We start from the raw sequence: 23,206 nt of genomic DNA, 5'->3' as shown, positions 1-23,206 counted from the left end.
GGATCCCTTTTTAAAAATCAGTATTACATTAGCTACTTTCTAGTCCTCTGGTACAGAGCCTGATTGTAGGGACAAGTTACATATTTGTGCTAGGAGATCATCAATTTCACATTTGAATTCCTTCAGAACTTTTCGGTGGATGCCATCTGGCCCTGGTAATTTGTTAATTTTTAGTTTTTCAAGACAGTTTAGAACATCTTCCTCATCACCTAAAATTGGCTCAGTTCTCCAGCCTCCAAGCTTGAGAAGCTCAGTTCTGGAGTGGGTATATGGTCAGTATCCTCTGCCGTGAAGACAAATGCAAAGAACTCGCTCAGCTTCTCTGCAATCTCCTTATGCTCCTTTGTTTTCTGTTTCTGATGTATTTAAAGAAGTTTTTGTTATTCCCCTTGACACTTGTAGTTATATGCTCCTCAACCCCTCTTTTTGCACCCTTTATTGTCTCTTTGCATTTCTTTTGCGAGAGTTTATGTTCCTTCCTGTTCTCTTCACTTGGGCAGGACATCCATTTTCCGAAGGAAGTCTTCTTCCCTTTTATACCTTCCCAGTCTCTACTTGTTAGCCATGCTGGGATCCTCCTGAACTTGGTGCTACCTTTCCTCCTTTTTGGCATACATTCTCCCTGAGCTTCTATTATTGTGGTTTTAAATAGGTTCCATGCAGAGGCACTCTTACTCCTGGACTTCGGGACCAAAGTCCAGGGCCTCCACAATCCCTGGGGGCCCCCATATCCTCTTTAGTCTGTCCCGAATGGTGTGGTTGCCTAGCGGAGCATGATAATGCTTTATTTGCAGCAGCGGGGGGCCTCCAAAGGCCTTTAGTTCCAGGCTGCAAAATTACCTAGGTGCACCTCTGGTTCCATGCTTTCTGGAGGTATTTGACCCTCCTGACTTTCCCTTTCAGCTTCCTTCTTAACAGCCCCCCCTTTTTGAGAAATTTCCTCTTTTAAAGTCCAACGCATCTTGGACTTCCAAGATGCATTGGACTTCCTTGGCAATACTCCACTCTCATATAAGCTGAATTGGATCACACTATGGCCACTGTTCCCCAATGGTTCTACAACTCTGCCATCTCACACCAGGTCCTGTGCATCACTCAGGATTAAGTGCAAGGTCGCCTTCTCTCTGGTTGGTTCCAGTATTCCCTGTAACAGGGATTCCCAGATGTTGTTGACTACAACTCCCATCATCTCCACCCAAAGGCCATTGTAGCTGGGGATGATAGGAGTTGTAGTCTACAACATCTGGGAATCCCTGTTACAGGGAACACAGGTTGGTTCTGTGACCAACTGTTCTCTCTCGCTCCCCCTCATTTCCTGCTTTTTTCTCTCTCTCTCTGGTCTCCTCTCCATTTATTTCCTCCCATATCTCTATCTCTCTGGTCCCCATCCTCTTCTTTATTTCATTCTCTTTTGTGCATCTTGCCCCCATTTCCTTCCTTTCCCCCCTTTTTCTCTCTGGTTTCCTCCTGGCAAATCATCATCCTCAATCCTCCTCTTACTCCCTCTCACCACCCCATTTCTTTCCTTCCTTCACGTTTCTGCCCAAAGCTGACAATAGTTGCTTGGTTTCTAATTTAGGTCAGGATCAACTCCTTCCCAAGGTACTGGAGGTGCCCCTAGTCCAGGAGCAGGAGGAGCTCCTCTCCAGACCAATGTGACCAGCAATCGGAGGCTGCAGCAGACACAGGCTCAAGTGAATGAGGTGAGTGGAGCACAGGGCATCTTGTATAGTCTTGGGCAGCATCTACCACACCAAGTGTTTAGCTAAGTTCCACTGAAATGGATGGGATTTAAGTTAGTTATCTCTTCTCATGGATCTCAATAGTGCTTAGCCTGGATGGTCTGGCTAGTCTCTGGATACTACACTTTTGTTTATATCTGTGGGTTTTGTCCAGAGGCATAACGATAGGGGGGCAGGGGGGCACGTGCCCTGGGCACCATCGTTGCGGGTCACATGGGGTGCGCCGCCATGACCCCCGCTGATCCCCCCCCAATTTTTTTAAAAAAATATTTTTCTTTAATACAAATTTCTGTGGCTCAGCCGCAGCAGCAGTCAAGGGAGCGCGTCGGCGCCCCCTCCCCCCACGAGCGGTTCCCCCCCCCATTGCTTTGCTGGCCTGGCTTGCTTGGTGCGGCGGGCGCCGCGGCGGGCGCCTTTCATGCTCACTGCTAGTCACGCTGCATATGCGCGACTTGGCCAGTGTGCCGAGTCACGCTGTGCATGCGTGTGGTGCGTCTCCGTCCTCCCAGCTCGGTTCGCCCGCACGTGGCGCGGCAGAGCGGAGGAGAGAAGAGCATTGTTGCTGGGGCTGGCTGGGGCTGCAGCAGGCGCAGGCAGGAGCAGCAGGACACGGACACCGTGACCCGGCACATTGGACAGGATTCGGCGCGGGTGGGTGGACCTCGAGAGTCGCGCTCGCGCGTCTTTAATATTAATTGAAGAAGCGTGGTGAGTTTCCTCTGGTGGTGCACACGCCGGGTGGCCAGCGAGAGACTGCCTGGGAGTGCGTATGTTTATGTGAAGTCGCCTCTTTCTTTTTCCCACGCTTTTGCCAAAGGTCCTTTCCCCCAGAGTTAAGCTGTCGGAAAAGTTTGTATTCTGCCCGCCCGCCCCCCAACTGCGCCAGCTTCTCACTGATGAAAAAAGGATATGCTTGCCAAAGGCCACTGGCCAAGTCTCTGCAGGCTTCTCCCCTCCCCACCCCCATGTGCTGCTGCATTTGTTTACTTTGAAGCAGCTTGCCCTCCGCTAGTTGAAAAGGCAAGATGGTGTAGTGTTTGTTCTGTTGCTTAAATATTTGAAGAGCATAATAGCACTACAACATATTATCAGCATTTGAAAATATACCTCATTAGGTGCTGTGTGTGAAGGAGCAAGCCATGGCTCTCCTAGCAAGCATTCAAGTGCTCCTGTGTGTGCAGTTTGGAAGTGCCCTGGAGCCAAGCGGCATTCATTTTCCATTCTGTCATTTAACTTAAGAACCCTCGTTCTAGGGGCAGCTACAAACCTGAAGCAGGGCAACTCTAGCAATGAACGCACAGACACTGCCCTAGCAAGAGCTCCCGTGGGTGGGGAATAAATATCTTCTTTTCCACAACAAAAAGTTCAAGCAGAGATGCTGCTGAAACACTGGTTGGTAGTCATAAAGAACATGGCACCAACTCTGCAGAGGGAAGAAGGAAAAAGGTTTGCCATAAAGCTAAAAATCAGAGAGTGCAAAAAACCAGCCTTTAAAAGAAAAATAGCAGCCTTTTAATATATATATATATATTAGTATAATTTTATATTGCTGGCTTTCCTCTTTAAAGCCCAGTTCTTGAACAAGCGTCCCCCAAACAATCTTCTTTTTCTCTCTTTCTCCTCCCTTACCAACAATCTCCCCTTTAACTCCTTTCCTTATTTCTATGCTGGTTTTTCACAAAGCAATTCACAACATGGTTAAATACATAATAACTATGGCTGATATCCTGACTAAATTACTGAAGGGAAGTCCCACTGAAATTAATAGGACAAGTTACTCGTGATATCACTTGTCCCAAAGCAAAGCAACATAAAACAGCAGACAATTTTCAGCAAGGTAAGTCCAAATAAGATAATGTTGAAAATGAAACCAACATTAAAAGTCAGGAATCAAGCATCCAAAGCAAGATGGAACGTCTTCACAGCCCTTTCTAAAACAGCTAATGTTGGGGCCCTTTCTAAAACAGCTAATGTTTGAGATACAAGCCAACTCCACAGGGTTGTTGTGAGGAAAAACCTAAGTATAATGTAGTATGTATCATCATTGCATCATGATTCTGATGTTTGGGATACAAGTTGTATCTCAAACATCAGAATTATGATGCAATGATGATACATACTACATAATACTTAGGTTTTTCCTCACAACAACCCTGTGAAGTTGGCTTGTATGATACATGTGTGTCAGTCAGATGTATGCTGGGGGGCGGTGGGGGGGCGCAATTTCAGTGCTTGCCCCAGGCGCCGTTTTCCGTAGTTATGCCTCTGGTTTTGTCTTTAGGATCTAAATAGTCTGTTCAGTGGCCGAGCAGCCTTTATGCCAGCTTTGAATCTGCCACTCATTTGGGGTGAGCAGCCATCCCCCCAGAGTGAGCTCCATGCGACAAAGGATGCATCACTACCCTATGGTCTTGTGTGGTGTACTCTCATTTCCTCAAATGACATCAATTTAAACTAACCATGTGGGCAGCTTTGGGTGAGTTCTACGCTAGGGATTACTAACTATTTATGGCAGAAAGAGAAGGCAGAACTGCACACGCAACTGGACATAGTAATGGTAGGATTGCCAAATCTTGAAATAATAATAAAAAAGAATACTTGGGATTAGTGAGGAAATGAGTCCAGGATGAGGTGTGCCAGGTCTAGGAACAGAGCCTACCATGCCTGGAGGCAGTTCTAGTGAAGTGGTGGTGGGGAGTGAAGGGGGCAGGGTGGGGGAACAGTGCATACACTAGTTATTCACCTTCCTGTGTTAATTACTAGTCTTCTGCTATCAAGCAATACTCCACATATGTTTTCAGCAGATAACACTACAATCCAGACTGCAAGTGACGTACAATCCAAAACCAGGAGATAACCTAAGAAAGTGAGCCAAGTCACAGACTTCAGATCAAGCAGACTTACAGGAACATAGCTACCATTGACAAATGTTCCCTCCTTGCTTCCGGTGTCCAGAGGCCGCCTGAGGCCCCTCACCCTCTCCCCCAGGCACCTAGCTGATGAGTAAAGAAGCTGAGCGGCAGTACATCTGTGCTCCCATGCTGGCAATGTCCTCTGGCCCCAGTGTACCAGGTGTGGCTGACACACCACTCATTGGCCTCTTCCAGCCAGTGAATGCTTCACTCAAGTTTTCATCGTGTGCTTCTTTTCTCTCCCTTGTTCCAAGCGAGGGAGTGAAAGGAAGCATCCAGCTGGCAAAGGAAGCATTCGCTGGCTGGGAGAGGCAGCCGGGTGGCGCATCTGTGAGCGGTTTCCCCCAGATGCGGATGCATCAGCATCAGGGATATGGCCAGCAGGAGGGCCCATTTTCAAATCTAGGCCTAGGGCCCACTCCAACCTTGCTGCTCCTCTGCATGCATATGCATTATATGGTCAGTGACAACAACGGATATTTATATACAGCTTTTCAACAAAAGTTCCCAAAGAGGTTTTCATAGATAAACATAAATAAAAATAAAAATAATTAAGCATACCCATCTTATATGAGGAGCACAGAGGCTGAGACAGACAAGCAGGCAGACATATCAGGGAGAAGAGTGGTCAAAAGAGGGGAAAACACTTCTTTGGAAAAACCCTTAGAAAGTAAAGGTAAAGTGTGCCATGAAGTTGATTTCGATTCCTAGCACCCACAGAGCCCTGTGGTTTTCTTTGGTAGAATACAGGAGGAGTTTACCATTGCCTCCTCAGGTGCAGTATGACATGATGCCTTTCAGCATCTTCCTATATCGCTACTGCCCGATATAGTACCAGCGGGGATCAGGGGCGTAGCTAGGGGAGAGGGGGCCCGTGTTCATCCCTCTCTCTGGTGCCCCCCCCCGAGTGAGGGAGAAAATGAAGAAAATAGGGAGGGGTGTAGTGGAGGGCCCTCAGGAGCTGGGGGCCCATGTTCTTTGATCCCTTTCGCTCAATTATAGCTACACCCCTGGCAGGGATTCAAACCAGCAACCTTCTGCTTGTTAGTCAAGCATTTCCCCACTTTGCCACTTAAGGTGAGTAGCATTGTTACAATGCGCTACCATACTAAACATATCCTTTAGGTGGCACTAAATACCCACACTTTTGAAATCCATTGCTATGAATTCCGGGGGCTGGCCCTGTCAGTCTGTTGTGGCAAAACCAAAACCTTAAAAGGTTGCTAATTTTAAATTTTGTCACAATATGTTTGTGCCACAAAACTCTTTGTCATCAATACTGTACAATAACTTGCTGAAATGGGGAGCCATTTTCACGAAGAGTTGGGCACCCCTGAAAAACTATCCCCTTCTGGCAATCGTGGTGGAGTTTCAAAAGGCATGGACATGTTTTCACATTATGTAGAGACAAGAAGAGGACGACTAGGCAAACGCTGTGCACTACACTGTGACAGCTTCATTGCAACTCTGTCCAGGAAAAATAAGTGCCCAGTCAAGATTTAAATAGTTGCTTGTATATCTGTAATTAGGGGTGTGCACGGAACTGCGGAGCAGTCCGGCACTGGGGTGGGAGGTTCCTTTAAGGGGAGGGGAGGGTTTACTTACCCCTCCCGCCACTTTCCCCCCTCTGGCGCACGTATTTTCCGTAGTAATCGGGCGGCAGGTAACCTCCCTGCCGCCCCTCTTCCTCCTGCTTGGCTGCAAAGTGCAAAAGGCTTTTAGAAGCCTTTTGTGTGCGTGCTCGCAAAAGGCTTCTAAAAGCCTTTTGCACTTTGCAGCCAGCCAAGCGGGGGGAAGAGGGGCAGCAGGGAGGTATCCTGCCGCCCGATTACCACGGAAAATACGTGCGCCGGAGGGGGGAAAGCGGCGGGAGGGGTAAGTAAACCCTCTCCCGCCCTTAAAGGAACCCCCCACCCCAATCCACCCCAACTGCCCATGTCCGGACCGGTCCGGAAGCCTGTAGAATGGCCTCCGGAACGGTCCGGGCACATCACTACCTGTAATGTGTACAAACATTTGAACTGCTTCTGCAAATTAAACAAAACAAGTTTTACTAGCAGCTCTCGAGATTCACATTCTCTGTTGGATACATCCCCTTCTCTCTTCAAGGAGGCAATATGGCTTCATTTGCCCTCAGTAGTGTATGCAACAACAGCATGGTGACTGTGTGAGTATTGGCTAGCAATGTGTGTTAAAGGAAATGAAAGTAAGAAGCAAAATGGCTTGTGAACAGCCATGAATAAAATGAAAAGTGTATGTTTGGAGAGCTTTCGTGGCATATTTTGTAACTCTGAAAGTGCTAATTTTTGTCAACAACCACACTTGTGAATATTCTGTGGAGTCCTAATTTCAGTTTCAACGGGAATGAAATGTCCTGAGGCATGAAAGGCGAGGCATGCCCTCACCTCTGCGGGGTTCTCAGAGGCATCTGGTAGGCCACTCTGTGAAACAGGATGCTGGACTAGATAGGCCTTGGGCCTGACCCAGCAGGGCTGTTCTTAATGAAGCAGATAAGCTTTCCTGATGAGTTTCACAAGACAATGCTTCCACTCTCTAGAATTCTACTCCACCACCCCTTGTTTACTTCAGCTGCAGAAGTATGAGCTAGTTTATGATGTACTATTATTTTGATTTCTTTCTGTTAACCAGGAGCAGGGCTCTCCTACAGAAGCCCAAGAGGCTGGTTGTGAGAAGCGGTGGGATCCTTGTGGATCCCTCCGCTCCCCACCTGCCTAACCCTCTTAATCAACCCGACTGTTAGCCGAGGCTAAGGGTGCACTCACACCTTTACCCTGACTACTGGGTATCATGTGTCTCCTCAGGCTGAATTCAACCTGAGGAGACACAGAGACAGGCACATAGAGCGCCTGTTTGATGGGGGAATCCCCAGTGCAACCCGCATGCCACGCGTTGCATTATGGGATGCCTGGAGGCCAGAACAACAGGTTCCGGCCTCAGATCCATGTGCCCTGCTCCATGCAGTTCCGAGCAGGGCTGCCCGTGTGGGTGCGCGGGAGGCATGCTGAGGATGACCTGCCTGGTTGTCTGCAGGGAGGTAAGTGCAAGTGGCCTTCCTTCCCACTCTCCCTTGAGCCCTTTCTCACCAGTCACGAGAAAGGGCTCCAAGTCAAATGTTTATAACAATAGAATGTGTTTGTAGACTCTCTTGTGGCTCTGCTTCTCATGTTGTCTCACTGATTAGATACATGGTGAGGCTGAGGAGATGCAGTGCTAAGGATGCACCTGCTATCCTGATCAAGCCAGAGGGCATCAATTGAACTGGGAACTGGGGGCAGGGATTCTGTGCAAGAGTTCTAGGAGGGAGTCAGGCTTTGGACAGCTCTGAGTAAAAGCAAGAGGCAGGCAACAGGATCTGGACTTCAAATGATTTTAAGCAATAGAGGTTGAGCTGGAGAGTAACAACAAAGCAGGTCAGACATTGTTCTAGCAAAGATCTGGAGTCAACTATGCTGACTAGTTAGGGTAGTTGGCCCCACCCTTTCTCTAGAGAACTTCTGTGGCCAGTTTTGTTGCAGCTGATTCAGACAGTGCCAGGAGGCCTCCAAGAAGCAGGTTGTCCCAAGGAGCCAGGGGGTGCCAAAGGTTGCTGTTCTTTCTCCCGCCTCTCCTGACAGCCATTCTTTCTGGCTCAACTTCTGGATCCTTGAGAGAGTCTCCCAAGTCAGAGGTCAAGGGTAGAGTTGTATCTTTGGGCCATAGAGGGAATGCTAGTTCTACCCCGTGGTTCTCCCAGTACAGTGGGTTCTAAAGGGGTGGAGGTATTGAGGGTCTGCAAGGTAGGAATACTTTGAGTAATTTCCCTTATTATGTCAGCCAACATTTACACCAACAGCCTGTACAGTTTTCTGACTTGGTAAATTGTGCTTTATCTTACATCTTAATGGATATATGTGTGCTATATCGGTAGATGCCATTCCAGCTTTTTACAAATAGATTTACCAGTTGGTATGCTGATTTTTAGGTGGTGGACATAATGCGAGTCAATGTGGACAAAGTACTAGAAAGAGACCAGAAGCTTTCGGAGCTCGATAACCGGGCAGATGCCTTGCAAGCTGGAGCCTCACAATTTGAAACGAGTGCAGCCAAGCTGAAGAGGAAATACTGGTGGAAAAACTGTAAGGTAAAGCTTACAACAGTAACATAAAACTGGTACCTGTTTCTCTACCTGACTTTCCTTAACGAATGCAAAGCCTGTCCATAGACACTGTAAATGCAAGCTATAGGGGGAAGGATATTGAAAGAGAAATTGTATATGACAAAAGAAAGAAATTGTATATGTGAAAGAGTATATTGAAAGAGAAATCCCTATCAGAGTTTGAACTGGGAATCCTATGGTCTGAGGATCAAACCACTGTAACATGTAGAGAGGAGAGCTGGTCTTGTGGTAGCAAGCATGGCTTGTCCTCTTTGCTAAGCAGAGTCCACTCTGGTTGCCTATGAAAGGGAGACTAGAAGTGTGAGCACTGTAAGATATTCCCCTCAGGGGATGGAGCCTCTCTGGGAAGAGCAGAAGGTTTCACGTTCCCTCCTTGGCTTTTCCAAGAGAGAGCTGAGAGAGATTCCTGCCTGCAACCTGGGAGAAGCTGCTGCCAGTCTGTGAAGACAATACTGAGCTAGATAGACCAATGGTCTGACTCAGTATATGACAGCTTCCTATGTAATTTGGTCATGAGGCTCTGGGACCTAACCTCATGAGCTACTATGAACTTATGAGCTACTATGAGGCTCAGGTCCAAGAGCTCTCTTTAGACACAAGGGAATATGGGTGTGTGATGTTCTTTTCCTTGACTGGAAGGTAGTATGAAGTCAAGCCTGGTACAAGGGCAGAGCGATAATAGGGTGGACAGGTTCAAAGAACCCAGGCTTCTTGCTCCTGGGGGGTGGCTGACTTGGCTTTCCTCTCGATCTCCAGCCAGTAGGCACTCATTTCCCAGCAATGTTTGTTGCTAGGTGAGAGTTTTGTTTGTTCTCTCCACGCGGGAGACATTTCAACACGCAACTTAACATATTCCCACCCCACATCTTTCTTTCCCCACTCCCCCTTTGTCTCTAAGGCAGAGGTCACACCTGGCCACTTGGCACAGTGGTGGGCCAGCACCACCCAGGACAGACTAAGGAGGAGTTGGAGGCCCCCGGGGGTGTGGAGGCCCTGGACTTTGGCCCAGAAGTCCAGGGGGTAAGAGCACCTCTGGTCACCCTGGGAGGCAATTTGGCACAGGTGGCAGACTGGCCGCCCCTGCAGCCCCTCCACTGCCTTTGACCTGACCTGCCATGTTTTTCTTATGGAAGCTGTCCTTGCCCTTCTCTCCTCGTCCCACCCTTTGCTTGTTCAGAGCAAGGAAACCCGAGCAGCAGGATGTGTGTTTTATCACTTCCTGCTGCTCCAACTTCCCTGCCCTCAGCCTTTTGAACAGCTGGTGGGAAACAGCAAGGAATAGGCATGCATGGCTGTGGTTGCTGCCACAACCACCAGGTAGAGGGAACCCCTGGTAAACCTTTTGCAAAGGTGTCCTGCAAGGAGAGAAGAACACCGGCAGCCTTCCCTCTTCATGCCATGCCCTTCTAGATCATTGCAAAGGACAGGGGGAGATGCTCCCAGCCAACCTTTGAAAGTCTTTGGAATGCAGAGTTAAGGAGAGGAGGCCACTTGCTGTGACTTGAAAGGTGGCCAAGGCAACAGGAAGAGGCTGCCAGGAAGCAGTTTTCGATCTCAACCTGCAGTTTTCTCTTCTAAATGTGAGAAGTGTGAGGTGGCATTTTGCAGCTTGCCTCAGGTGAGCAAGCATTGGGGCTGCCCCTGGTTTAATCTAAGCATAAGGGGAACAGCTATATGCTGGCTAGCCACTGGCCACCACTACCAACACATTCTGTAGCTAAATCCTTGCTCTCCTTTTTGGCGTCCAGCAGTACAAATCACAGGGATAAACTCTCTTCGGTTTCAGTGCAGACAAGCACTGGGTATGATGAGAGTGGGGGTATATGGCTACAGAGCATGTGGCTACCCAGTGTGCTCCTGTACCCCCTGTACTATCTTGGGTATATTGTACTCAGATTTTGAATGCATGAAGAGGGATTGTACAACCATTTGATGCAAAATTAAGGACGCAGACATGAAGCTTGTACATTGCTAACACCGTACTCCTCTCAAGACCCATCACATTTACAAGGCATCTTCCCCATTGGTGAGACTGTGTAGGACATGGCTCTTTTTTATCATATGTGGGGGACCTGTGTGGTAATTTCCAACTCAGGGGAACAGATATGTCAAAGCATTAGCAAAATGAGTCAAACCATCCAGCCTGCTTCTAGGTTAAGAACATATAACAACAACCTTGCTGGAACAGGCCTATCTAGTCCATCATCCTGTTTCCCACAGTGAATGCATGATGAAGGCATGCTCCCTCTCCTGCTGTTGCTCCCCTGCAACTGGTATTCAGAAGCATCTTGCCTCTGAGGCTTGAGGTGGCCTGTAGCCATTGATAGACCTCTCCTCCATGAATTTGTCTAAGCCCCATCTTTCCAAGCATCCAGCATCCAGGCTGGTGGCCATTACCACATCTTGTGGCAGTACTTCCTTTTGTCGGTCCTAAATTTCCTGGCAATCAGTTTCATGGAATGACCCCTGGTTCTGGTGGTGTGAGAGAAGGAGAAAAAGTTATCTCTATCAACTCTCTCCACACCTTGCATTATTTTATAGACTTCTATCAGGTCTCCTCTTAGTTGTCCATACTGAGCATCTTTCCAGATGACTTTGAAGTGCATTTCATGCAGACTTTGTCATAATATGTAATGCATCCTTGCTGCTCATATGGAAATTGCAAGGCAGTGAAAAATGTACAAGCCCATTTATGTTGTAGAATTTTGTACTGATGGCAAAATCAACCCATCAAGTAAAGGTAAAGTTGGGCCCTTGAGTCAGTGTCGACTCCTGGAGATGACAGAGCCCTGTGGTTGTCTTTGGTAGAATATAGGAGGGGTTTACCATTGCCTCCTCCCACGCAATGTGAGATGATGCCTTTCAGCACCTTCCTATTATCACTGCTGCCTGATATAGGTATTTGCCATATTCTGGGAATATGTTTCCCATATTCTGGGAAACATACCAGTAGGGATTCGAATTGGCAACCTCAAGTACATCTATCTAAAAGATTTGCCAAACCTTATACCTTTTATGTGAAATGTCACCTTTCATTTCTTATGTAAATGGCAACTTTCCTTCCCAGCAGCCTCATCTGTAACATAGGTTTGTTTCCCATGATCTTATTATTTTACAATGAAATGTAAATGTAACCATACTGATGGATATATAAAGTAACCATATGTTCTGCAGTTCATTCTACTGATATTACCTTTGTTCTACATCTTAAAACCTTTCCTTCAGTCGTTGTTACAGCTCGTGTGTGTGTCTGTGTGTGTTCTTTTTTATTTAAATCCACCAAAATACAATGATATCAAATAAATATTAGGAGCCAGGACTCCTGTCCTTGCTCAGTATAGATGACTTTCCACCAGCTGTACTCCCTCTCTAGCTTTTCCATCTCTAGTAATGGATCTCAGGGCTGAACACACCTTCAGGTACAGCTGCCCACATCCCAGACTGTGTCAGCAGCATATGAGAACTGATCAAATATCCTAAGTTTATTCTTGAGAAATGATGTGGGCGGGGGGATTCACACCTAAATTGCAAATCTGAGTGTCTCCATACAGATCATGGACTGATTCTGGCACAACAATGAAGGATGGAGAGGACACATACTCTATTAAATTATGGGTTCCCAAATTGGAGTCCCCAGATTTTGCTGGTCTACAACTCCACATCATCCCATTGTGACTGGGGATGATGGAAGTTTTGTAGTCCAACAACATCTGGAGACTCAGGTTGGTATACATTTGTAGTCTGGAAACTCTGAAGTGTCTGCTCTGAAGGAAAGCAAGTCGCCCCTCTAACGATACAAACAAGGGTAACCTTTCTCCATTTCCCCCCCTCAATTCTCTTTCTAGATGATGATCATCCTGGGTGTAGTATGTGCTGTCATTCTTATCATTATTATAAGTGAGTAGCATGAATATTTATCTTGATTGACCATCTAATTAATGTCATGGTTTTCAGTTAGCTGAACTGAATAATGGTCAAGCAAAGACTTGAAAATAATTGTATTTGAATCTTCTCCCACTGACCTTGTGCTTCCCTTATGAGAAATACTAATTAATGCTGCATTTGTGGCTGGAGAACAACTGTATATTGTTATTATTTTAAATTTTACTAAGACAAACACTACAGGATCATATTGCTCCAGATATTTAACATACACATACAATGTGAAATGTAAAAAGAACTAGACTACCCACACAGAGCATCTGTGTGCTTTTGGGGGCCGGCTGTTCCCTCCTGCACCACTCTCTCTGAAACTTGAGCTACTGGCTATTGTGTCATCTATTTCTGGCCAGCGTCTTCTGTCAAGTGAGCTGGTGACATTCCAGGATGCCCCATGCAAGCGCGCAGGGCATCCTGGAGAGACCCCCGAGCCTGGGAGGCTGCTTGTGTGTCACTGCACACCGCGGCAACACACGAGCAACCAAATGAGTTTAACAGAGTGCTTGCTCCGTTAACCTCATTTAAGGGGAGGATGAATTAGACAGGCTAGCTGCCTTGGGAGAACTGGGCTCGCCTGCGAGCTCAGTGGTTCCCATGATCCCTGGAAAGTGGGCTAAGCTCCCTTAGCCCGCTTTCCAGGGATCATGGGGAATACCCTCTTAGCCAAAAAATGCTGACTGCCTTGCAGTCCCACCATATATGAAGAAATCCTGCCTGATGTGATTGACATCTCCAACAAACATCTGATGCTGTCAGACTCTGGTACATAAGATTTATTCTAATTGGTTTCTAATACCACTGAAACAACATTTTAAAGTGGTTTTCTTTAATAGCAATATTTTTTGGAATCTCAGTATAGAATTGGCAAATATATTTCCATTGGTCTATTGGAAGTGTTTCTTTAAGACCTCATCCAAGATAAATTTAATTTATTCTACTTTCCCATTTTCAATTGCATGATGTTAATTAAAGGATCTATATTTTCCTTAATTAGGTATTTAGTCTACTGTTATTCTTGGTTGTTGCCAAAAAGCCTGAGTAATTAATTCTTTGGAAAGACTATTTGCAAATTTCACTAGTATGTCTCTAGGCTTGCCTCCCCTGTTCCATTCCTTAGTATTTAATAAAAGCAGTATCAATCCTTATTTTTAATCCACCCTCTTTTCCATGTATTTTTAAAAAACAATTCTTCTAAGCAGGATATTAGATTATTATGTTCTATTCCTTCCTTGAGGCCTTTGAATCTTAGATTGTTCTTCCTATTCTTGTTGTCAACTTCCTCTAATAACTTACGTGTTTGCTCCTGATTGGATTCCTAATTTCGTAAAATCTTTTTCCAATAGCTTATAGGCTTTCTCTGACTGGTCAGTTCTTTTATTAATATTGACTGTACAATAGTATATCTTTTTCTAAGACCTGATTAGCTTCCTCTTTTTTACCCAATTTCCCTTCTAACTCAGATAACTTCTTTTCAAACTTCTTCTCTCCTTCCTCAGTTGATTGCACAATCTCATCTTTAAATATTTTCAAATTACTATTTAATTTACTGAATTGAACATTCATCAGTACTTGAATAGCTTCTACAGTAAGTAGTGTCCCTTCTATATTTTCTTCTTTCTGTGTCCTCCTTGTTGTCATTGCAACAGGGGTGAAGAACGTATTGATTATGCATTTCGTATTTTTGGAACTGCAGTGGCTATTCATAGAACTGATTTTTGGTTTAGAATCCATCCAAAACACACTTAACAAAGTTATCTACCCCTATAGGCTGACAAGATGTTCCAATAATTATTGAGTACCTTGGAAAGTCAAAATAGGTGTCTAAAAATTGACTAAACTTCAAACTATTCTGAAATTTATCTTAAGAGCAGAGGGAACACTTGCAGCACTTTGGTCTATATGTATACCATAGAAATCAAGGATTTGATAAACTACAGATACAACCCTCAAGTTTGAGTATTCACAACAATTATTCAGGACTGGAACTTGAACAACTAATCTATACGTAATCTCATGCAGTCCAATCAAAAGACAGTTAGTACTCATAAGGGTTAGTCAAATCAACAAGAGAGAAAAATAATCAAAACCATCTGCCTGAGTAGTCAAGAAGAAGAAAAGGTTGACACAATCCTAATTTGTCAAACCACAGTTTCTGTGCATATTAATTCCACCACTAGCCATCAAGAAATAAGGTATCGCTAATAAGAGATACCATCCTGGAGACTGGAAAATCCAAAACTTCCACCCTTCTTCACGCCCTCTAACCTCCAAGTGGGATGGCAGGACTTGCTTGGAGACTGCAACTAGTACTGGACTGCAACTGGTACTGATAGTCTGAATTGCTATCAGCTCATATGAAAGCAATGATTAGTTCATACCCAGCTCTGAAATGTCACCAAGCTTTCTTGGTACTTGTCCTGTGCGCCAACTTAGTAGAGGCAAACATGACCTTCCAGGCAGACACAAACTCCTCCCATAGCCACAGACTTCGAGCCTAAGGCCCAGAGATGCAGGTCGAGAGCCCTTTAGCTCTCACCCTTTGGCTTGCACCCTTGGTGATCACAAGGCCTTGTACCTAAACAAAGGGGTATTGTACAGCACTCAGGGCAAGCCCAGCTGAAGCAAGGTTCCACTCTTCCCCTTCCTAACAGCCCCTTGGCCAGCACCAGGCCTTGTTCCTAAACAAAGGAGCAGAGCATGCTAATACGACAGATATTTTATATACCACTTTTCAACAAATGTCCCCAAAGCGGTTCACATGGATATAAATAAATAAATAAAAATGGCCCCCTGTCCCCAAAGGGCTCAAAAGCTAAAAAAATAATAAACATAAGATAGACACCAGCAACAGCCACTGGAGGGCTGCAGAGCTGGGGTTGGATAGGGCCAGTTGTTCTCCCCCCTGCTCAATAAAGAGAATCACCGCTTTGAAAAGGTGCCTCTTTGCTCAGGTAGTAGGGGACAGCAAACATTCAGGGCAAGCAAGGTTCCACTCTTCTTCTCTCCTTCCCCGCTTCTTCTTATTTTTCATTGTGGTGGTTTGCTACAAAAGCTGCAGTTCTATTTTTTATTTATTTTTACTCTTGATGGCATAGGGAAAATCTTTGTCATAATTAAGTAAAATGCTTGCATAATTATATAGAGCTCTGAGGTCTTGTTTCAAACCAACAACAAATGTCTTTCTGAATCTAGTGACAGCAGGGTCAGTCATTACATTAGCTCACTGTTACAAAATCTGGACAAAGCTCTTCTAATGTCTTGGTAAACATGGATTATGGAACCTAATACCTGGATAGCTAAAGGTACATTAAGATTGCATCATAACAACAAGAGGCATTCAGATGTCAAACACAGGCAAGCAAGATGTGTATGTTAAGACTATAACATGTTATGTAAGTTGCATGTTAGCAGTTCTTATTAAGACAGGTGTTTGGCATAATGACAATATAGCCTGTACATAAAATCCATCTTGTAGAAGAAGGCTGAACAAGTTTGGCCCTCCTGCAGGTGTTGGGCTATAACTCCCATCTTCCCAGACTATTGGCCACTGTAGCTGGGGATGATGGGAGTTGTAGTCCAACAGCAGCTGGAGGGCTGAAGTTGGGCAGCCCTGTTGTAGAACATCTATTAGTTGAAGGCAGCATATTAATAATTGGGGTTTAATTGAAGAATTCAACACGACCAGCATTTCAACAGCGATGTATTAGTCAGGTTTACTATGGTAACCCATTAATGCTATAGATCAGGGTGACCAACCTTGGGCTCTCCAGCTTGTGTTAGACTAAATCTCCAGTTACAATAAATTGTTGTCATCAACAATAGCTGGAGAATCTCAGGTTGGCCATCCCTGCTATAGATTTAATCACTGCATGGAAGCTGCAAGAACAACTGGCATAGCTTTTGCAAAGAGAAATTCTGCCTTACTTTTTAGGATTCCTTGAGAGTGTCAAAATATGTAGATAGGTGATCCATTGAAGATTATATGCTTGAACTTCCAAAATCTTTAGACAAAATCTAAGCCAAAGCAAAGACTGTTGAGTTCAGCTGAGTAAATTTAGCACTCATGGGATATGAGAATAGATCTTCTTATGAATTCATAACTAGTTAAAGAACAGAAAGTAAAGTGCAGGAATAAATTGACAGTTATCACACTGAAGAGAAAGAAGAAATGGGTTCCCCAAGAGTCTGTATTAGGACCAGTAAGGTGGCCAAGTTTGCAGATTACATGAAATTATTCAGTGCTGTGAAGACTCAAGTGGACAGCAACAAACTCCAAATGGGGTGAGTGGGCAGAAAAATGACAAATAAGATTTAGTGGTTGACATCCTAACTAAAGGAGCATCACCACACCAGGAAGACGTGCCTGCACTGTAGAGAGCTTCTCTCTGCTTCTCCTGGAAAGGTCCTGTACCACCCCAAAATAGGTCCCAGCACATGCATACCTTTGTCTCACAGAGTTAAGAAAAATCAATGATTTCTACAGGCTGATGGACATTGGTTAGGTATATGTAAAATATCCTAACAAAAAGTTTAGTTTTGGGGGGTGATGGGAAAAATGCCTAGAAAAAGTATAAAGTTGTTTTGATTGGGAATGTTTAAAAGCAAGATTAGGTAGACCATCAGGCACCCCAGTTCAGGAAGCTGGATAAATGCTCCTTAATATCCCTTCATAATCCCAAGATAATACAACTCCTTATGTCTTTTACCTACTTGCTGCATTGCAACACTATAATGGAGCTGTGAATGTATTTGCTTGCTTGTTGGCACATCTCTCCCCATTTCTTTGGCTGAAAAATTGTTGACTGTCTTTTCCTTTTTTCCAGTTTATTTCTGCACCTGAAACTCTGATGTCAAATGACTTGGCATGGCTTTGTTCATACTGACTTGTTTTCTGATAATACCCCCGAATGAAACCTGCTTTTCAATTCCTTGTGTCTTGGGGCTGTTAGCCTGCAACAATATGTAAGAAATTCATAGTGTATTTTATGGGTATTATGTGTTGTTTCTATGATAAACTGTGCCAGTTGAATATTGCCAACTAGTTCTACACATTGGTCTATCACTGTGTCTTAAAATGTGACCTGCAGAAACTTTCTTCATTCTAGAAAACCATTTAATTGTTTTCCAAGTTATTCAGGAACACTTGCAGAGTTTGTGTCCAAAGTGATCTTGTCAAATGGGCTTAAGCGGAAAGTTAATATGGCAGTCGGTTTGGGGGTTATAATTTTCAAAATGAAGTGCCTCATTTTATAACCTTTTCTTAGGATTTTGGATTAGGCCACAGAATCCATCTGAATCAGTGAGAACTGATCTTCAGAAAAGATGAACACCCACTAATCATAGTGAAGTCAAGAGGAGCTTCAGATCTATAGAACATCTTAGACATACATGTCTGAAAGTCCACTTTTAGACTAAATGCCTTTAAAAAAATGATAATTTATAATTAAAGTTAGAAACTTAAAAAAAAAACCCAAACACAAGTAAACGATTGTTTAAATGACAAAAACTGAAGGAAACCTCTACATTAAACAAGACACTCCCTTCTTTATGAAGCGTTAGAGTTTAGAAAAGGGTTGCTTTAACAACTAAACAAATCCAACATTCTATTAAAGTCAAATTCTCACTTCAATCAATCAATCTTTATTACAGTCACAGACCAGCACAGAACTCTCACTTAAATATAAAGCTTTTATTCATGTTATTTTTATGGTTTTAAAAGCATAGGTCATTGCCTTTGAGTTCTGGAGCTCATATTAATTCCCACTAAAAGCTTTTTATATACTGGGAATGTTTGTTGTAAATGTTAACAACTTTCTCGAGTGAGGTTCTCTTTTGCACTGACAGCAGAGCAAAAAGCAAGGAGGACAGCACAGTCAGCACAAGACTAGCTACAACCTGGCTTGTACAATACAGCATATATCCAAATACAGAAGCAAGAATTCAGAAGTGATATCATCAGTTTGAACTGTCTGTGTCATATAACAAAGCTGGAAGAGTTTCCCGGGAACTTAGATGAGAAGCTGTAACAATCGCCCAGTAAGCAAGTGGCTACTATTCTGGCTGCAATAATGTTCTCAAAACCACATTGCCTCTCATGGCTTCCATAGGAGTGGCCCCTTCTTGTGACCCCTTGTGCCTGTTGGAGTTTCTATTTGCTAGTAAATACCAGTTGCTACATATTGTAAACAACACAAAATATGAAATCATTGCAAGGAAAGCAAAAACAATTAAGACAGACAAGGATGCCAAGAAAATTCCATCCTGGCTGTGCAATCCAGCAGCCAGGGAATGGGTCCATAATGATTTGAATGTCTATGGCTGCAAGTGCAATCATATGCATGCACACTTGCCTGAGCTAGAAGTAAATCTGATTGAACTCAGTAGAACTCACCTCTGAGCAAACAGACATAGATTGTGTGGTTTGCCCTTAGGATAGTGGCTGCCAACCTAAGCAATGAATCACGTGTGGAGTGAGCAAATTTGCAGTTGCGCAAGATATTAACTTGGTTTTGCTAAAAAACGGGGATTGTGCACAAAAGTTCCCATTGAAATAAATGAAGTGTGCTACACTTGTGGAACTGTTGCACAGCTGCAAACATGCTTGTGGTTGCGCAACACTAGTATAGAATGCAAACTCCAGTCGTAGTGCAACTAGCGTATGCAATGGGTTTGCACTAGTGTAAAGTTCTGCAAGCAGTTCATTGCTCTGGATGTCAGCCAGTAATTGGGGTGTAAAATTCCACAGCTCCAGAATAGCACAGTGCACACTTCACACTCAGTGAGAAGTTCTCAGTGCATTCGTGAACTGGAGCACAAAATCAGTGGTCCTCCAACTTATTTAATCACAAGATTTTAACAAGATTTGTAGATCCTCTTTGAGGACTGGATTCAAATCTAAATACAGATCTTCAGAAAGTTTTATGTATTATACTGTAGAACTAATACTCTTGACTACAAAACTTATTCTTTTATTTGTCACATTTATTTCTCACCCTTCCTCTAAAGAGCCCAGGATGCTATAGATTCCATTTTACCCATTGGTGGCTCTGGGCACAGTCCCCCATAATATCTCCACCAGAAGCTGCCACGTTATTCACCTAACTATAAGCTGATGGCATAATTTTGAATTCAGTAACATAGGCATTCTCTCTATCTCTCAAGACTCTACTGCTCCAGGACCTGCAGTTTTGTTGGCTATCGTAGGTTCCAGGCTCCGTGCCTGTGATGGACAACATTAGCACAAGCATTCGCTCCCCAAGTTTAATATTAAGCCTCCTAGCTAATAATCAGCTTTTTGTTTGTTGTCACAAGGTGGGCTTGTCTTCCAGGAGCCACTTCCAAGTTCTCCAGGAACCAATAAGGAAAGGCTCAGCTATGATTGATTTACCTGATCACTAATCAGGAGCACCTGGAGGCAGGCGCAGTTTTTGAATGGGGCTGGAAGGAAGCCGGAAGCCTCATTTTAATTAGAGAGAACACACTGAGGCTATGCAATGAGGCAGCCCAGCCTGGTTTGGCACCCTTGTGTGAACCACCGGGATTGTGCCAGACCCAGTGGCTATACAGCAGCAAACCCGCCAGAGTAGCCACCTAGTTAAAGGCGGTTAAGGGAGCAAGTGCCCCCTTAGCCTCATTTTTTAATAGTGTGTCAGTAACGGCTGCTTGCAGCTGTGGCGGGCAAACTCAAAGGGGAGGGGGGATCCCAGTAATGCATTGCACACTTATGCGGTGCATTATTGGGACTCCTGGGGGTGGGGCGACACACGGCAGTGCGTCCAGGCACCCCAACCCCCGGAGCTGCTGGGCAAGCTGCCGGAGAGCCGCTGCTCATCTGAGTGGGTGATCCACCCACCCAGAGACTGACAGGAGACTATCTGCGGGGAAGGTGAGCTTAACCCTCCTTCCCTGCAGACAGCCCTAGAGCTATTCTCACCAATTGTGAGAAGAGCTCCATTGTGTTGGTATTCTATCTTTTGTGGAATGTGGTGACAGTTTGTGCAAAATGAGGGCACTCAGTCCGCATGCCAGTGGGAGCCCAACCAAACACTTAGAAGGCATTGGATTTCTCCAGCATTTGCTGGGAGCTTTTCTCTTTTCTCTTTTCTCTTTTCCTTTCCTTTCCTTTTTTTTTTTTTTTAAATTTCATTAGCAAATCTTAATAACATTCAGAGATCTAGAAAATGGGGTGGGAAAGGAATGGGATATGGTGGACTGACACTTCCTCTGGGGAATTGTTTTTAATAAGAAACAAACAGCCACCTCTTTTCTTCCCCCTGGGATTTTAAGGAAAGCCTGTTACTAGCCCCTTCATCTTTCTCATAGGCCCAGTTCAGATGTGATGTGGGACCATGGGCCCAGGGGCAGAGCCACCACTGATCCAATTGGTTCAAAGAACCCGGGCCACCACCTCTCAGGGGCCGTGCCTCAAACACACGCTGTGACTGATGTCAGATGCGGGAGGCGTGATTTAGCTAAACCACGCTCCCACATCTGATGTCAGATGTGTGTGGGGGGCATGGCATCAGATGCAGGGGGGCTAGGGGGGCCACAGTGGTGGCAGAACCCGGGCTGCCGCTGGCCTCCCTCCGCGGCTGCATGGGCCTGCTCTCCTGTCCAGGTTTGGATGACAGGGAGAGGTGCCTTTCTGCAGTCAGCAAGACTGCAGAGAAGCAAGGGATCTGGCTGCACGGGCTTCCTTCTTGACAGGAGGACAGCCCACACAATTATCTGAAATGTTTGTCTTTAATACAGAAATGCTTGTTTTTAATTTTTAAGAATTCTGAGATTGTTGCCTTCTATTTATGGGCAACCTAACAGGCACAGCTTGGGAACAAGGCAAGTCCAAAATAGTCAAGTAGCTGCACCTCTCTCTGTAGTCCTTATACCAGTTTTTGTTTGCTGGTTTTGTTTTTTGTTTTTTAAAAAAACGTTGTGTGTGTGTGAGTAGCAGTAATATTGAAAGGAGAGGTCTTTAGCATAAATTCTTTGGTCAGGTCTGTGAACTATATGGCTTGATTTTCAAATCTGATAAAGTTGCATAGAACTGCAGCCGAGTGTATACAGTTTCCACGTAAAGCATTAATGAACTCATGGGGTCTTATTCCCAAGTAACTATTCTGTGTATAGGATTGCAACCTAAGGACATATCCCAGAAATGCTCATATTGTGAGAGAGGGAGAAAAAAGGGCTTGCATGCGGGTAGGGCAAATATCTTTTTGTATTTTCAAGCAGTGCAAAACTTGGAAATACAATGAAACTGTAAATAGGTGCTCAAGAACCCAATCCCCTACTCCCCTCCCCCTCACTTCAGGTGGTCTTCTTAGCCTAGTCCTGCATGGGGAAGCGAGGGTTGGTATTGAAAGTTGGGGGAGAAATGGAGGCAATGCTCATAGAAGAAGGGATGGAACTACTGAGGGGAAGAAGAGGGATGGGGACGAGAGAGAGCGCGCACATTAGGAACATAGGGATATAGGAAGCCGCCATGTACTGAGTCAGACCACTGGTCCATCTAGCTCAATATTGTCTACACAGACTGGCAGTGCCTTCTCCAAGGTTGCAGGCAGGAATCTCTCTCTGCCCTAGGCTGGAGATGCCAAGGAGGCAACTTGGAACCTTCTGTATGTAAGCATGCTGATGCTCTTCCCATTGCTACTTTCCACGCTGACACCTATAGTTAACCAGTCTAAGACTATGATTGCTTTCCTTGAAGCCAGCCAAGGGGTGAAATTAGAACTAAATTGCCAGCTGCCAAGTACTGGTATGAATTATGGAGATTTGGTTGAGACAAGTAAACAACTTTCAACTTTACAGATGGAGAAAACCATCGGCTGGCAATTGCCCTCCCACTTCTTTTTAACTTGTCTCAGGGTTAGCCTTGACTACTTTTAGCCCCACCTATGGTTACCCCAGTCCCAACAGGCAGCAGGCGCCACTGATATTACCCTCACAAGTAACTTGTAAAGTAAGTTAATTTGAGAGAGCGTCACTTTCCTAAAATCCCCAGTGAACTTGACAGATGAGGAAGGATTTGAACTGGGTTTCCTTCGTCTGTGCTGAACATCAACCATTACACTATAGTGGTTTGGGCATGCCATCCCTAAATAGTATATTGCATTAAGATTAGCCTAATGGAGAGGTAAACATGGACATATGTGGACCTTTTGGGAAATAACATATTTATATATCAGGAGAGAATGAGGCGAGTTTCACGATCGGTGAGACCCGCCTTCCGAGGATTTGCAGGGAGAGCAGGCTTAGCCTGCTTTCCCCGCAGATGATCCCCAGACAGCCCAGGGTGGCTGGATCAGCTGGCAACACAACTTCCAGCTCCGTCATGGAGCTGGCAGGGGCTGCGGGGATCAGGGGCTGGGCAAGCACAGGGGGCATCCTGGAGAGACCACCCCCCCAGGGTTGGGAGGCTTGTTTCAGCCTCCCGC

General features: G+C 45.0%; 1 protein-coding gene across 1 annotated transcript in view; it reads left to right on the top strand.

Moving 5' to 3' along the window:
• LOC128352035 (vesicle-associated membrane protein 2-like) overlaps positions 1–20,443 on the top strand; it is a 46,922-nt gene extending 26,479 nt beyond the window's left edge. Inside the window, exons 2-5 of the mRNA XM_053312195.1 lie at positions 1,580–1,703; positions 8,637–8,795; positions 12,677–12,728; positions 17,594–20,443. Coding sequence (XP_053168170.1) covers positions 1,580–1,703; positions 8,637–8,795; positions 12,677–12,728; positions 17,594–17,610 — 352 coding nt within the window. The 3' untranslated portion in view covers positions 17,611–20,443. The remainder of the gene's footprint in view (positions 1–1,579; positions 1,704–8,636; positions 8,796–12,676; positions 12,729–17,593) is intronic.
• The last annotated feature ends 2,763 nt before the right edge of the window (positions 20,444–23,206 follow it).

Source organism: Hemicordylus capensis, chromosome 3 (assembly GCF_027244095.1).
Source record: "Hemicordylus capensis ecotype Gifberg chromosome 3, rHemCap1.1.pri, whole genome shotgun sequence".
NCBI classification, from domain to species: domain Eukaryota; kingdom Metazoa; phylum Chordata; class Lepidosauria; order Squamata; family Cordylidae; genus Hemicordylus; species Hemicordylus capensis.
The sequence above is the reverse complement of the archived record's forward strand: the minus strand, read 5'-3'. Positions and strand labels throughout refer to the sequence as shown.